The 17,761-nt window shown below is 40.2% G+C and overlaps 1 protein-coding gene across 9 annotated transcripts in view; it reads right to left on the bottom strand.

The window, feature by feature from the left end:
• The window catches only part of PPP2R2C (protein phosphatase 2 regulatory subunit Bgamma), a 208,576-nt gene that overhangs the window by 74,111 nt on the left and 116,704 nt on the right, over positions 1-17,761 (bottom strand). Inside the window, exon 1 of one of the 9 annotated variants that reach the window (XM_075420476.1) lies at positions 252-331. The exons of the other annotated variants lie outside the window; for them this stretch is intronic. Within the exon in view, the coding sequence (XP_075276591.1) occupies positions 252-294 (43 nt within the window). The 5' untranslated portion in view covers positions 295-331. Of the gene's footprint in view, positions 1-251; positions 332-17,761 lie in introns of those variants that run through there. 9 annotated transcript variants of the gene reach the window in all.

The raw sequence follows: 17,761 nt of genomic DNA, 5'->3' as shown, positions 1-17,761 counted from the left end.
GACCTTTCTTTCTCTTTCCTTCCTTCTTTCCTCCTTTCTTTCTGTGTTTGCTGTCAGATAAGAGAGTCATCTAAGCTAAGGATTCAGCAACAGGCTTTAAACACTCCACTTCATTAACATTAGTGCAATTAAGAAATGTGCCAGTCCACTCCTCTTACCAACCAGCACTGAAGGGCAAAAAGGAAAAAACCGCCACGGGCATCACATTACATATTTACAATTTCCAGGGCAGGGTTTAAACTGGTACTCACAGACGGAAGCCTGTCTGAGCTGGGAGCTCCTGCTCAGCTCCATGTTCCTTCCCACCGAGGAGCTCCACAGCCTGGCTGCCAGCAATAGACAGATTAGAAATGGTGCTGCCAAGTGTTAAAAATGCTAGGCAACCGGGTTTTATTGAGAGCATAAAAAGACCTTGAACCTCACCCCTCATTTTGGAGCAAATAAATGCCAAAAATGGAAAGTGCACAAATTATTAAAATATACTAATTTTCCTTTCACTGTCAGAAGTGATTATGCTTGTGCATAAAAACTGCAGTGATCTGCAATAAGCAAACATCAAGTTTTGCTAAAACGCTATTATAAAACAAGGACAAAATCCCACTCAATTAGAATTTTAAAGGAAAATCATTAATTTAAAATATATCAAAGAGTAATGAAAAGCCATCCAAAATTTAAAACACAATCCTGAATAACCAGATTCAATATGAATGCTGTTTTCCATGGATGACATACAAACTTCAATAGAATTTCACTGCCAGCTGGTTCTGAATTAATTTTTTTTTTGTTCCCCCTTAACTGAGCAATTAAATTCCAGAAGCAAAGCTCTCAGTAATTCTTGCACAGCAGTTCTCATGTTCAAAGCGCTTTCCAGGCATTAAACCCCCCAGCAACCCACGGAAGTCAGCAAGGAGATGTTAGCATTCCCATTTTACACAAAGGAAAAAACAAACCAGATCCTCCAGAGTTTTTATCCAAAATCAGAGAAGCAGTTTTGATTGTACACATACTAAGGGACAGATAATCCAGGCGGTGGCTCAGCAAAACATTTCTATTTAATAAAGGCCTTAATCACTCATCTAGAGACTTAAATGTTCCTGTATTCAGTTCAAATGAGTATGCATGTTGTTAAATGAATATACTGATGGGGCCCTAACAAACAAGGCCTCACAATAGCGTGCTCCAAGGAAGACAAAGCCCAGTGAGTAAGGCTTTTGGGTGAAGCGGGGCGGGGGGGAAGGGATATAGTCTTAAAAATCGTGAAGGGCTGGAGCTGGGAGCTGGACTAGAGCCAGCGTCTTTAAGCACAGAGTGATGACAAGGAAGGCAGAGACACAGCAGCCATATCGGCGCTAGTAAATGAAGGAGAGCGCCAGGATGTTCTTAGGCTTTGCAGTGCTATGATTCATGCTGTTAAATGGCTAAGAGTGGACCTTGACAGGCTTTTGGCTGTGATAAATTGCTCTGCCCCGAACACCACTTCGGCGTGGTTCAGGGGTTATCACGAGCTGGGGACATTTCTCAACAAGTAGCATGCATGCAGCCACGATTTTTTGGAAACGTTGCAATGTCACCCTCACAGGCACAAGCCTCTCTGTGCCAGCTGGTCGCGGTGCTCCCAAACGCTCAGTTTACTCAGGCAGATGTACTTAGTCACTGCAACTCATAGGAATCGGTGTAGCACACAGAGCAACTATGCTCACACTCTGCTATGTCAAATTACATTACGGTTTTCTGCTACAGCTGGCAGAGTTGGGGGTTTCCCAGAGTACAAGGGGCTCCGGAGCCTGTACAGCTAGCAGAGGGAAAACAAACTGCATCTGCTTCTCTCAGTCTTAATGCACGAGAATAGATGGCAGTGTTTAAATCTACTGATCGGGCACTGACTACAGGATCCAAATCAACCACATCCAAATACCGTGAGCAACATACAGCTCTAACTCATACATCACTGGACATCTCCTCTGTGACTCCCAGCCGCAGATCGGCAAGCTAAGGTCACATACAGGGCTTGTTGGCTGTCATGGGAGCTCGATGCCAAGCCGCGTAGATACTCAGCTAACATTCGCATCTGTGTGCTTGGCAGGCTCCAAAGGCAGTTCAGCTGACAGCTCCGAATTTGCCTCTGGGTCTGTCACAAGATCATATAACGGTGGGACTTCCGGGAGTGCCTAATACTTCTTTGATGAAGATCACACACATAATAATATATTAGATCCATTCTGCATAGCCTTGCAAATGAGTGTTTGTGACCTCTCAGAATTATCAAGGTAGCGTGGCTGGTTTAAGTGTGTAAACTAAAGCCAAGCTCAAAGATCATGCAATTAGTTGCTCTTGCTTGCATCAAGATCTCTTCAGCAAGTTTATGTAACAATCCGAAGACCAGAAAAGTCAGATTTTTTTGGCGTTAACATGGGTTGCTACTACTGATAGAACACCAAAAGCTGCTCCTCAGCTGGTGTAAAAATGAACAGGACAGCTGTTGTGTATCAGCTTCACTATCAACCCCACTGCTTTTAGGTTTGATATGAGTGTGGAAATAATAACATAATATAAAAATTTAGTAGTGGCTTACACAACTTCACATTGATCTGAAAGCTCATCTCATAAGATCCGCTTCATGAAAGGCCAAAGTCTTTATTCTTACATATATGCACACACACGTGCGTGTATCCAACTAAATAAATGTGAGGAAAGATGGTATTACTTGTGCTTAAAATGAAGAGCATGTTAAATCACCCTATTATATCAGGAACTAGAGGAATTCCTGGCCCTGAAAGACTGAATTCTAGATAGCTGGAGCATGCAAAACCCAATGATAAATTTGTTCTCAAGTTTAAATGCATCATATTTCTATAATTACTCATTTAAAAAAAATTAGTTAACATTAAAAATCAATGCACCTTTCCCCAGTCTGTGTCTGATAAACTTCAAACACTGTTAACAGCCTCAGGAAATAAACATCTCTATTTTGGAATATTCCCAAAGGACATCAATTACATAACAGGACTAGAGCAGCATATATTACAAATGCTACGGACAGTGTCTAAAATAGTAACTGCTTGCTGGTCAGGCAGTTTCAAATTTTTTCCCTACTCAGGAATGTAGCAGGCATGCAGGTAACCCGGTAATTATGTAAAACAGCCCTAAAAGCTTTTTCCAGCCTAATAATACAACATTGCAAGTAGGAACTCGAACCGTTTCCCCTGTGTTCAGAACTGGAGAACATGATGTTTTAACTATAAACGCAATCATTCCTTCTTCACCAAAAGGTTGAATGCAGAATACAGCTTCTGCAGCATATCACTAAAGCGGAAAAGGTAAAAATAAAATAGTCTGAAAAAACAAACATCAGTAGGTCAGATTTCTGTCTCCTCTACAAAGACAGACCTACAGGAATCTTCTTGGGAGCCTCCCCAGATCAGGGGGCCCTCAAAGCATATGGTGATGGCTCACAAATCTGCAGGCAACTTCCCCAAGGCCATGCCTCCTGGAGCCCTATAGTTTGAGAGCTGCTAATTTGCAGCTCACACAGATAACATTTAGACATCTAAGCCCTTGAAAGAAGTGCAAGGCTTCCAACCCCCTCCCAATACCCTTGAAGCAGTGCCTTACAATCATCGCAGGTTGTTAAAACGCAGCCCACAGTAATTATTGCTGTGCTCTTGAAGCAGAGCAGCCTTTGCTGCAATACAGCAGCTTGGAGGCATGAGGCCAACTGAAGCCTCAAGTCTATTTTAATCCCACTGTAATTATAAATGATGGATACGTAGTCGATATTTACATGAGGGTGTATTTATGCATTGCAGAAGAGCACTGCAGAGGAGTGTCTGAGCTAGCACTGACTGAACTGACATCGGAGCCAACATAACAACCTTAGCGGGCACGACGTGGCTGTCGGGACACGCCACCACGTTCAGAGCTAACTACAAACCACACCTTTTCACCATCCTCCATTAAGCAATGTTGACATATCCATTAAATACAGAATGAAAAGAAAAGGTGTTGACAGGTTTCTCCCAGGCAAAGCAGCAGAGAAACACATTGGTTAGTTGTTCAAAGGACCATGACAAGGGGAAAGTTTTTCCCAAGTCGGAACCGCAGAGTAGATGCTGGAAAATTTGCCAAAGGCTGGTTGAGTGGGGAGAGCCATCACATTCCCTGGGTTGGCACCAGCTTGCTGTCACCACTAGACCTTGCACTGCAGGGAAGGGGACAGATGCAGACCCAGGCACCATTTCTTAACCCTGAAAGAAACAGGCTCGCTACAACAGTATTTTTATTTCGCATTGTTTCCATAAATACCAAATAAACTCTTTTTATTGCACAAAGCTACGCTTTACTGGACTTTGCTACAAACATCACCCCAGACCAAATACAGCTGGGTTTAGTTTAACAGCCTCAAACGAGCTTGCACAATTAGCAGCTAAGTCATGGGAGAAAGCGGTTTGCTTCTACGCAGTTTGCACTAACTGGAGGGTCCAGCGTGAAGCAATGTTGTATTAAATACATTGTCAGTATTAAGCATACTTTCCACTGAAACCAGTAAGGAGGAGTTCTGTAATTATTTACACTACAGGCCTTCTCCAGACCATAGCCATTACGTATTGTTTTCTTCCCAAACACAGAACTTTTGCAGAAACAAAATTATTGTCTCTGGATGCCATCATTTGGAGAGGATCAAATCAGCCTCCTAAATCTTAGTCTGGTGCCTTAGAATATATATATGTTAGCTCAACAAGTTATTGTCTGTCTGCTGTTCACATAGGTGTTCTTGAACCTCCTCAATTTCCAAGCAAAATGCGGACTTCTACATTTCTGGAGTGTCATTCAATTGGAATCAACAAAAAATTTTGTAAGTAATGCATCATGACAAATTTTGGATGTGCTACCTGAAAATTCAGAGGCGGCATTCACCACATGTAAGGGAGAAATTCAAATTTCACTTTAAAAAAAACACCCATCACCAGGAGTCCTGCCTCAGAGTCTTATCACAAAGCAACCTAATTCTTCTTTCAGTCTTCCAACTGCCTAGAATGGGTGCCTGGAGAAAGCAGCCAGCACCTGCAAAGTCTCTACCTCTGTCTCTCTCTTTTAAAGTCCTATATCGTCCCAGGTTATTTAAGGCAAAAAAAAGAGCTTGCAGCATGACATGAGGAAATACAGGGACACTACTCTAGGCTAAACTAACCTACTAGAGGGAGGTACAGTTTTGGTGGCACAATCCAACCCTCCGTAAGGACCTCAGGATTTGACCTGTACCCGAGTACACTCACACAGGGAAGCTGAAAGAGGCAGTAAAGCTTCTTTTCCCGATGATTTTGCACAGATTTTTGAGCTCCTTTCAACAGAAAAAAATTCTTGTATCTACCCACTTCCGTCCCACTGTTGATTGTTTCAAGTATACCCTGGGAAACAGTCTGCCACAAACATCCAGCCATCGAGCAGTGACTAAAAAAGTTCCTTTTTCAGAAAATAGACAAATTAGATTCACAATCATAAAGGCCCTGTTATGAGGAAAGAAATTTATTGTTGCACTAATGTTTCTCCTGGTGACGTGAGATCAAGAGCCTTTCAAACGATGTCATAGTATCAGCCCAGCTGGAGCTAAAAGCACGCTTCAGAAACTCAGCGTCAAACCATACAAAAATTGGGATTACTGGTAAAGGAAAGCAAGACACTACGAACCGTCCAGAAAAATCTCATGCTTTTCATCTGTTTTTTCAGTAACTGACAAGATTTACTAGCCAGCTGGTAGAATAATGACGGAAAGAGGCCAGTAAAACTATACAAAGCTAAGAGAAACTGCCTTGTACTAATTAGAAACAACGTGCAGTCTGGTGACACTTTATAGACTTCAATTACCACACTCGGCAGGAAGGAGCTTTCAAACATCTGTATGGTGATTATTCTCCACTGGGACGTCATTTACAGTGCAAAGTATTAAAAACAGGGCCAAAAAATCAATTATAATCTTTGTAAATGAGCATATTCTTGATCTAAGTGTTTTGAACCTGTTTGTTGAAATCAGCTTTAAAAGGAGACACATAAACTGATTTGACAATGAAAACCAGGCAGCAAACACCCCCATATCTGATTTGCACAAAATTAAACTTAAGGATCATTAAAATAATAATTTGTATATAAAGTGCAAGAACAAAATATTATTGGAAATCAAGCCTAACAAAGCAATAACTAACCACAAGCGAGGTTCAAGCAGAGGTTTTTTTTATTTAAGTTTCTAGGTGAATATGCAGAAATACTGTCCATTGACCAGGCTTACTTGCATGAGTAAAGATATGCACACACTAGGCAGGAATACAAAATCAGATCTTTTAATGTTCTAAATTGTTCTGAACAATTATTTTCATATTTACATAGAAAAAAACAAATATGCAAAAGTAATAGGACAAGTAGGAAGCAACCAATAGCCAACGAGAATGTTATTGCAACTGGTCACTCTTTAATACATTGGTGCAGAGAATTAATGATTTTACCCTGTAATCAAAGGAAACCAAAAGAAGGTGGAAAAACATAAATTACCAGGGAAAAATATAAATATAAAAATATATAATTTACCATTGTAAAATGAAAAAAAACCCAAGCAACCAAAAAAGGTTGTTCGAATGGATTGAAGGTTTTCTTTTCTCCTTTACCGATTTTCAGACATGTCTGTTATCTCAGAGAACACGCTTAGAAGGTATGTGAAAGCAATGCGGAGTTTCATTCAAGAGCAAATGGGAAGAGTAATGGTCAACAGCTGAAAATGACTAGAAAATCTGCCAGTCATTGCACCAGAGTCCTTAATCATGGTACGAAACCTGGCAGTGTTAACCTGACTTTGCAGATCACTGACATGACCCAGCACCACGAGTATTTTGTACAGATGGTAAGAATGTTTCTCTTGGAGGCAAAACTTATTTACCTTTGTAAGGGTAGATTAATGACCTACCAATATCCTGCTGTACTTCAGGAATATTTGAAAGCATGAAGTGATGTAGAATGCAGACACTTGCTGAGTAATGCCAAGAGCATGCTACTCCTGTGCTCTAAAGGTTGTCTCCTAGTAATTAAGGAGGTACTAACCTAAGGTGTTGGGTTTGACCTTTAAAGCCCTACGCAATTTGGAAATCTAGCTGAGAGACCAGGCTTTCTGTGGACTTTCCTTCTCTTTCTTCTCTCCTTTTGCTTTTATACCAACGATTATAGAGAAGCTGTCAGTCCCCTTTCGACATTCTGTCATTTGGTCAGACAGGACCTGGACCTATTCAACTCCTGTTCAAACTTCACAGCTCATTTCTCCTGGTGGGTACCTGGGGACAAAACTAAGAGGATATCCTGGAAGAGTTCTCTTATCAAGCTACCATTCCATTTTCTAGTAGGCTACTACGCAGAAGAGCAAATCTCAAAACGACAGTGTGATTTTTACAGTTAAGAAAAGGCAGGCAGTCCAGAACACAGGATGAGATCCCAATGAGCTATGTATAATCAAAGATGGAGGATGCTTTCACAATCCCTGGCCTCTTCATTGCCATGGAACGTCACGGCTGTCACTGGTTCTGGAAAAAGGAACTGCACAACGCATTTAATATCAGGTACTCCACAGCATTAAAATAAAATCTGAATTCCACATGAAAATTCAAGGTAACTAGGTTAATGCAGGATGTCTGCAGTAGAATTTCAGCAGCACAGCAGTCTCCGAAGCTATTTTGAGCAGCAGCAACTACTTACTTAAGTAGAATCAGCAAGTGGCCACATTCTGTATTGTTGGGAATAACAAAGCTGGAACACCTCTAACAGGCTACCTAGGGATTACTTCAGCTAAATGCAGCTTTGTTATTAAAGAAGAAAAGGAATTTTTTCAGCCTGACAGGATCATAAAACCCCTTGTTCATACTGAATGACACATGAACAGAGACTGGCGTTTATAATTTTCTGCTGGTTAAAGACCCATTCTTGCTCCCACTGAACTAAATGAGGCAAAACTGCCATTGATTTCAATCAGATTGTCAGTAGACCTTAAAGATACTAACCATCAGCACTTATTAATATGGAATTATCAGTGGAAAACATATTGACTAGTTGATCTAAATACTTTATCTTCATTCATCAAAACACTTAGTCCAAATGAACACAGACGGAAAACTGAACCCAGAACAAAGGTCATGCTGAACTTACAAATTGCAATGACTGCTGATGCACATTACCAGCAGCCAGCAGCATAATCTGTGCTGCACCCAACCAAACCAATGGACATAATGTTACACGGACACCGTCGTCCCCCCCCCCCCCTCAGTTTCCCAGCAGTTGAAATTCTGCCTCAGTCAGAAACATCCTCCACCTTTTCACATAAAACATGAAAGATCCATAAAAATAACTGCATACAACTGGCTACTTTTTTGCTGAAGGCCTTTAAAAATAAAAGCCAAAATCGACGTGTGACCATAAATGCTACTACTCTTGTAAAAAGCTCTTAAACTCCATTAGTATTATTTTTAACTTCAGAGAAATAATTAATGTACTATAAAGGAGAAAGAGAGTGGTAAAAATTCTGAATTTAATTATATGAATTGTATTCTATATACACTTAATTGCATAGCAGTAACACAACCACTTTCATTACTCTTTATAGCTTCAGATGCCCATTAGCACAATCCCCAAGGTTCCTTATGAATAATTAGATTAGGAAAGGGGGACTCTGTGATGAAACGCAATAGGATGTGATGCTTATGAAACAGCACATCTTGAATCCAGATGCTGACATGACAACATCATGAAGAGCTAATTTGCACATCCAAATTAATACCATCATGATGATAATATAAAAGAAAGATATGCATATAAAATGAGCTACAGAAAATAATGTCAAAAAGAATTGACGTACTTATATTACAAAAATACATCTTTTTGACATTTTAACCCAGTTGGAAAGGTGTAAATAGATTAAATGTCACATTCATGAGCACAGAGCTACTTACGCAGACTTACTAAAATTTAATCCACTATTTGGCAACACATGGGCAAGCTGTTTAATAAATAGTTATACCCATCAAACACGTGCAGCACTCACATAAACAGGTGAATAAATTTCATTACATTTTATTAAACATCTGTTTCCATTTGATACACTGAATGGTTTTGTATTATTTGGTGCTTCTTAGATATATACCATCAACAAGACAGGCAGTGATATATTTTTTGAAGGATCTCTACATGGGGTAAAAAAGACACAAACAAATGGGGTTTAAAAATATTTTAAAGAGAGTCAGATATTCCTGCAGCTGTCGTGAGCTACCTGGATATTTACATGTCTGAATCTCCCTCAAATTCACTTAACAGAAAGTAATGGGATCTCCATAGAAAGAGAAATAGTTTTCTTCCACTTCTGTGGTTCTCCTTCACGTAAATTTTAAAACACAAACATACGTGTTACAAGGCTGACTCTGCCATTTGCTGCTTGGGACACAAATGTCAGTGTCTGCTCCTCTCTCTACATTTTACAGCATGTAACATACATGGATCCTGTTTGCCCTGTGTATTTGAGAATGTGTTCTGTCAAGACAGAGCACATTAAAAGATCTGCAACTTAAAAAAAAAATCTAAATTCACATCAAGCTGATGGGATCCCTTTAGAACAAAGAAAAATTATACATAAACTCAGAAGAAACTATAATACTGCTGAAAAGGATATGGCAGAATCAGAGGAAGGATAAAAGTGAATAGATGGGACACAAGCAAGAAGCATAGCACTGGAAGCATAACATTAAAAGACATGATAAAGCAAGGGTTTGTGCAAACATAATCATTTGAAATTTTCTTACGATACAAGGGGAAGGAAAACCTCATTATATGAAAAACCCAATAATAACAATGTTCTACACTAACTATTTAGGAACATACTGCAAAATATCACTGAGACCAGGAGATCAATAGGATTCAAGCAAGATGTATGCAGTTACGCACTCACCCACAGTTAGCACTAATTATGACAAAAGTTTACTAACCAGGACAGAAAAATATATTTAGAAAACAAAAACAAGAAAAACCCAAAACAATTCTATAACCTCACAACAATCATCTCAACATTGTGGAAAATAAAATATTTTTCTGGACAAATGATACACACTTAGAGGTAAGTGAGATGCTAACAGGGAAGAGCAGCAAACCTTTCCACTTTGTATTTGGGTAGTTATGATGAAGAATGCATTATTTTTGTACATAATATTACACCTACTACATGAACAACAAGAATTACAGGGTGCTTCATTATTCATTCTAGCAAAACACTTCCTTTCAAAAGAAGCTTAAAGTGCCAGCTTCTTCATTACCACCTCCCAACGGTCTTTGCTTACTGAGATTGATCCAACACTGTTTAAATCACTAGGAGTTCCTTCCAGGGACTTCGAGGGAAACAATATCAGGACCAAAGTCTATGAGTAGAATACGTTAACGAAACCAAAAATCAAATAACCAGCAAGACACACAGGCAACATGCAGTGAGGAAACCTATGTGAGGCGTAAGTGAAAGCTTTTATTGGTATATGAAAGCATTTTCATGAGCTTTTGCCACTGTAACTCTCATGCTTCCCATACTCATCTACCTTTTTTCGTCACCTCTTGCTGTGCACTGTCTAAGTTATAAGAATCCGGTGGCATGTTCATTTTAATCACCTATAAGGCATCATACACTCTCGTGGCACTGAAGTGAACAAATAACACACGGTCTTTTATTTTGAGAAGACACAACTAACTACTTATAGCCATGATCTATGTTGTACTGACCCAGATAAAAGACAGCCTCCGTTCAATGTAGTCCTTCACGTCAAAGGCCACATATTAAAATACATATATTTTTTAAAAGCTCCTGTACGCATCCAGAAGCTAACAGTCAGTAGTCTCCCAAAGCATAAATTCACAAAACACAGTCCCTAAAGCCAGAGCTGTCATGCTGGTTTTTCCTCCTCACAGTCTGCCTGCCACGCAGTCTGTGCTTTCCAGCAGCACTGAGACCTATTTCTGGACTTAGATGGTGCAAATGGATGGCATTTTAGTTCCCTTATTCCCTCATCTGCTTTCCTATAATTCTTCATAATATGTGCAAAGGTTGGAAAGCCAGCCCCAAAACATGTTACTCCTGAAACACCTTTGGATGATTTAGGATGGTTTTGGCAGACAATGGTTTCTGAAGTTACATCAGCCTAGGTCTGTGCAACCACAGCATCATAAAGCTTGGAAAAGACCTCTAAGATCATCAAGTCCAATCATCAACCCATCACTGCCATGCCTGCTAAACCGTGTCCTGAAGTGCCATATCTACACGTTTTTGGAACACCTCACAGGATGATGACTCCACCACTTCCCTGAGCAGGCTGTTAAATCATTTATGTACTGGTAGGATCTAGCTTAAGTTGACGTATAATTTCATACATCTTTGATTGCTAACTTTTCTTGTGGAATGGTCTTACATGAAATATATTCTATAATAGCACAACTCTCTAAAATCAGGAGATACACATCATCTATTGAAAACCCAAAGAACACAGATACTAACTTAGGACATCATCTCAAAACAACACACGGTAATTCCTGGCATGAGAAAATTTAGGCAGGCCATTTCTGTGAAATATTTTAATATTACTTTATTAGGTACCAAAAAATACAATACATAACAAAGGATAAAACAGTCCTGGAGAGGGCCCTAAGCTTTTCAGCGTTTTCAGAGTGCAGCCAGAGGACTGATGGCGGAAGATCACTACCACTCCAGCACCTGGCATGGTTCGGCAGAGCTGGGATACCACATGGCATGGATGTAACAATTATTCTCTTACTATAGCAGTTCTAAACATAAACCTTTTAAAGATATTTGAAGATATTAATAGGACAACAAGAGGACAACAGAAGGTTGGTTTTACTGCTACCTCTGTTACACCCCAGCTATATTCTCTTCTTATATCAGTCCATCAGCTTCACACAAGAACATTCATGTAGGGTTTTCTTAATATAAAGAAATAACGTACAGATAAGATTTGTAATAAAGCTCATCATTCATTCCTCCTCACTAGTCTCTTTATAACCCTCATTAATATTGCTTTTCTGTCTACAGACCTGTGCCTTCAAGTGCTTCCTCATCTTTAATTCTCTCACCTGAATAGGCCCATGGGACTTATCACAAGAGAAATATTAAACATGCTCACATGACTTTCCAGGATTTTTATGTATGCATCTAGTCTCTGACTTGCAGAGATAACAACTGGAGCTTTAGCAGTCCTTCTCTGGGAATCAACTAAATGCATACCGGAAGAGACACAGACTTGCCTGACTGGCGATAAAACTTCAGTCTATTTAAATGCATTCACAGCTCTCAGTTGCAGAAGTTATTACAAGAAATTCTTGGGAATCTATAGAGTTAAATTTTCAGTGAAGCTCCCATATCTTCACAGCCACCTAGTTTTCATAGTTGCCTAAACACCACAAACATTAAAGAGAGATGTGTCTTAAAGACTGCATCTTCAGGTTGTCACAGTATCCTGCCCTGAAATAAAAATGAATGAACTTTAAATAAAAAACAACCCCAACAAAAAATAAACTGCTAGCAGTGGGGAAAGGTAATTACTCTTTCCCATCTGTTTAAAAGAAAAAAAAAATGTACAAGAAGTGCCATTTCACAAGTCTTCAGCTAGATCTGGAATTCGAGAAGGAAAAAAAAAAGTGTCAGTTGATGAATTACAAGCTTAATTACATCTGGGATAAGGCATTTTAGAACCCAAAGGAAAAATGATTTGCTGAATGTCAGTATGCTCAGATGCCCACCAGCGAGCAGTCCCTCCTCTACTCCAGGGTTTCAGCGAAGACAACATACATGTCAACCACAGTACAAGAAACACAAACTAATGAAACTGTAAGCTGTAATTACACTGTCTCAGTGAATGGCACTTGGGGTATTGTGAACAGATTGTACATGTTAATTCACACAGGGCTTAATGAAGCATTCCCTGTTCTACAAACTTCACCTCTTGATTTAATTAACCTTCATACCTATACATGCACTACCTACCAATCATAAATGTCGAAAAACCCTTAAATAAACTACAGTGCTTTCGAGCTACATTAGAAAAGTAACAGAGGTTCAGTTTATGTTCAGTTTGGCAGCTCAAAAGTGAACTGCAAGCAAATTGTAAGGTTCTTAGATGATAAAAACTCACATGGCAAATTTGGCCCTAAATCATCTCTCCCAAACATAAGACCTAGTCCCTTAAAATGAAATCGCAACAAAGCAGAATCAATTAATCCACAACAGTAAAAATTGTCTAAGATTTTACTAGAGGAGAAATAAACATTGAAATAATCTAGGACGCTCTACCTTATAGAAGACTTTTAGATATTAAAATATGTTCTGTTCTGCAGAACAAAATAGAGGGCTAACTCATACCCTAGGTTTGCAGGTATGGCTTTGCACATCACAAATATATAAATACATAAAACTATACCGTTTTCACCAACTCTTAGAAATGGAAACGACACTCATCATTACGGTCTCAAATGCAAAAATCATTACTTTGGAGATCCCAGCAGTTAATCTTTTACGCATTTTGGACCAAGCAGGCTGTTTGCACACAGCCTGCAGGCCTCCCGTGAGCCGGCATCTTCCTGTTTTCCAGTACCACCGGGGCTGCACTTCCCAGTCTCGCAGTTTTGATCAACTTTAGAGCCTGGATTACATGAATTCTCTGCTCTACTCTAAGGCAAAACACTGGGGCACTGCAAACAAATGGTGTTTTCCTGCTGACTTCAAAGAGCAAAACATGCACCAAACACGACTCATTTCATCATTTCCTCCCGTATGAGCACAGATCCCTGCTCAGACTCTAGCACTGAAGGACAGGTATCCAGAAGTGCAGGGGGAGGCTCTTTCTACCCTACTCTTCTGGTGGGAACAAACCGAAGAGGCAGGGAAACAGCGAAGCCTCATTTCACAGTTTGCTGCTAATGAAGGACAGCAGAAACTGCTGCCCCTGTACGTCGAGGGAACAAAGGAAAAGAATCAGATCCCAGGAAGGCACCTCAATGGCACAGGAGCTACCTGGGCTGCTCCCGGCAGGCAGGGCTCCGCTGAATTTACATCATGAAGATTCAGCAGCTGCGTAAAAGACAAAGCAAAATTGACACACTTTCTGTGTGTTTTCCCCCACGATTAAAGTTTACGTGACACACTTAATATTTTACTTCATTAAAAAATCAAGTTGAAATTACTTAATGCATGAATTAGAAAAGTACTCAGTACTGATTTAGAGAATACAGGCTGCACTGGAGAAATACTAGTAAATTCTTCACAACAACAAAGAGCAAGTGAAAGCCGCAGAGATAATTTATGTGAATCTCCAAAGTCATTTTAAAAGTATCTCTCATAAAAAATTAATCTGCAAAAGTTAGCAAGCATGACACAGAGGAGAAGAACCAGTGGACTGGATAGAAGTTGGCTGAGGGATAAAAGGGAAAGTTTGCCAACCACAGAAAATGAGGACTGTGTTTGCATTTTAAAATTGAATCGTCTGATTTCTCATCCAGCGCTAAAGTCTTACATTACAAGCAAAAAGAAGTAGAAAGACCTCCCTACAAGCCTATGAGGCAACACAAATTGTTACTTTAAAAAGAACAAAACCAAAACCACCTGCAATAAAGCAGAAAAAAAATAACAAAAAGCAGCAACATTTATGGTTACATTCTGTCACTCCAGAAGAGAGACTCCAAGGAGCGGGCAGAAACCTGTGTAATAGAGGCCATAAAGCAGGATTTTAAATTAACTGAGAATTCAGCCAACCTTGACAACTTAAACAGAAGGTACCAGATCTGTCCTCCTCCTCCACTAGAGCTATGCTATTCGGTTCGCATGAGAATCTCGACCAATGCCAATGTCATTTTGGCATAAAGGATAATAATAATTGTATTTATGATATATCCCTCCAAGGCAGCATGCAAGATCACTCGAGCAAGTTAAACACACCAGAATATACGAAAATATTTAATATATTTTAAACCTGTACTTACTACTTTTCACTCCAGTAGAAGATTTGCAGCCACTGTAAAGCAATAGTGTTTTGTCTTATGTCATTTTATGAATGCAACCAAATGAACAAGTGTGTTCCTCATTAACGTAATGAGAGGAGCAGCTAAGCACACTTGCTGACCTCCCCACACTGTTGCTAATCTCTCAAGAGCCAGCCTTCACCTTTGTTATTCCCTCTCCGACTCTCAACTCTTGGCTCCCACCTGCCTGGTAGTAATTTGAACCTCAAGATACTAACACAGAAAGAAATATTGTGGTGCCACAGAGGCTCCAGTGAAATGAGGGACACTGAGCAGGTCAAATGTCAGTGCAATTGGTGCTGAAGGGTTGGGGGAGTGATACGCTTAGAGCCTGCTGCGGTGGCATCCCAGATCCTATCGGCAGATTGTCCATCACTACCCAGGGTCGTGGTTCAGCTGACACCAGGGACGCTGAAGGTCCCAATCCAGCTTTGCCTGTCACCTGGTAGAAAGCAAAATTGAAACCAGTACCTTCAAACTCCCCTGGGCTAAGTCTGAAACCAAACCTCAACACAGGCAGCACACATAAAAAGGCCCCCTGTCCTCCTGCCATTTCCTCCCATCCGAGAACCTGAACACATCTACAGCTCAGGACCCTCCACAAATTCAGTCAGAGTTTGAGTCTACCTCAACCAGAATTAAGTCAGAATTGGGTGACTTTAAGCCAACGCACGTCTGACTTGCATACTTTAGCACTCGGGGATCCTGTGTTTCAAAACAGAAGCAGCACCAATTTTTTTGGGAAACCTCTACAGTCCATGTGGTACTTAAAAACAGGCATTCCCATTCTCCAAGATTGAGAAGACTATTATAGACCTGTTTCACTGTGCCTACACCAAAGGGGACTGAAAAGCAATATATTCACCAGGACTTTGCAATCCTGGAAGCCACAGAGCAGAAGCTGATCTTCTGGGGATGTCTCCTTGCGCTTTCACATCCTACCTGCACAACTGACTCACAAACTCCCCTCATTGTACTTCATATTGTGTGAAGGTTGCGGCTACCCAACTGAGAAGGCAAGGCTGCTGCTACCACCTTACACACTCAGAGCCTTCACCAGATGTTTACAACTCTTGAAGGGCAGTACGAGCAGCCAGGCTGCCATGGAAGGGACGTGGCTGGCTGGCAGAGCTTGCCACAGTATCCTTCACTGCTCTAGTCCACACACTATCTATCACAACTATGAATAGTCCTAGAAGACTTAAAAAATGAAGGAAATGGTCAAAACATGTTGATAATGTTAAAAGTAACAGTTTGGACAAGACTGCTTGAGACAGTAGCTACAGCTTTTATAAACATCAACACGGAGATGTAGATTCCTCAGGGTGACCGCTTCCTCAAGAGTCTGAAGTTCATGTCTTATCGTGAATGGCGAAAGAGTCATACACAGGGTATAATCCTGGATTTACAAGAATTTTGAACTGAGCAGAAGAGAACTGAGCTTATGGCAATTTTAACACCCTCAGATTCTGGTACGTGCAAATGAAGGAAATCTCTCTGGAGCTATCCTGGGCAGCACATCAGGTTCATTAGTGTAAAGGCAGGGTAAGTGTTAACAGCGAGGACAGAGGCCTCTCTTGTTTCTTACAACACAAAACTCTAGATGAGCAACATGCCACAGTTCATGTACCACAGAAAACACCATGATCTTCTGGGTTTATAATCAGAACCCTTTCCCTAGTCCCAAGCTGTAAACTAATTTACGGCCCCAGTTCACTTGTATTTGCTATTATGGCAAAACATAAAGCCAACACAGCTGGTACCTGGCATCGCAGTACGGGCTTTTCACAGCCCTAACTAAAAAGCCCTTTTCCACCCTTACTGGTAGTATTATAGATCTTATTCAATAATAAAACCTAGATTCCCACTTCTTGCTGTTGTTGACAACAATCACAGGTGACAGAAACAACAGGTCTTTTGTTTTTCCTAGGACTCTGAAAAATCAGGGGTCAGTGAACCATGGAGTCCTCCATTTGCTTGTGTACAATAAAAAAACCCCTTGGTCTGCAAAAGCCAGATCTGTACCATATGCATGGATTCAGAGTGCAACTGACTGGAGACATTTTTACTCTGGTCTGCAATTTGACAATACAGTGCAGAGCAGAATAAAGTGATAGACTTGTAAAAGCTATTTATAGTGCCTATGCCCCAAGGAGCTATAGCTAACAACTAACTCATTTCATAGCACACATCTGAATGCAGTATGAAAACTTCCCAGTTTCTTATCAGCATAGCAGAAAAAGACCCCACCGCGGCTTGCTTTAAGATAATTAAGGATTCTTTACCAAAACATTTTAATCAAACTAAGTCTCCACAGCAGTCTTTTCTTTCCCTGCCTTATATCTGTTTCCTTCAGAGGTCAGTCCCTACTGAACTTCTGATAAAAGCGTTTCACAACATAGCAGTTTGCCAAGCTGTAAAAAATGATGCTCATTTTCCTAGATAACACATTTGTGTTTCAAAGAGTTTTCTACAAGCTAGACTAAAATCCAATATATTATTGGTTGTGTCAACAGGAAACAAATGGAACAATCTGCTAAAAATTTCAGTGTGCATTGCCACTGTAATATCTGTATATGAGGAGGTTTGGGGTTGGTTTAGTTTTTTTGTTGTAGGAAAACCAGATCAGCTGAATATTATTCTGTGGACTAGACAGCTGAGTATTTTATTACAAATGATT

Source organism: Opisthocomus hoazin, chromosome 5 (assembly GCF_030867145.1).
Source record: "Opisthocomus hoazin isolate bOpiHoa1 chromosome 5, bOpiHoa1.hap1, whole genome shotgun sequence".
NCBI lineage: Eukaryota > Metazoa > Chordata > Aves > Opisthocomiformes > Opisthocomidae > Opisthocomus > Opisthocomus hoazin.
Note: the sequence above shows the minus strand (reverse complement) of the source record. Positions and strands in the feature narration are given on the sequence as shown.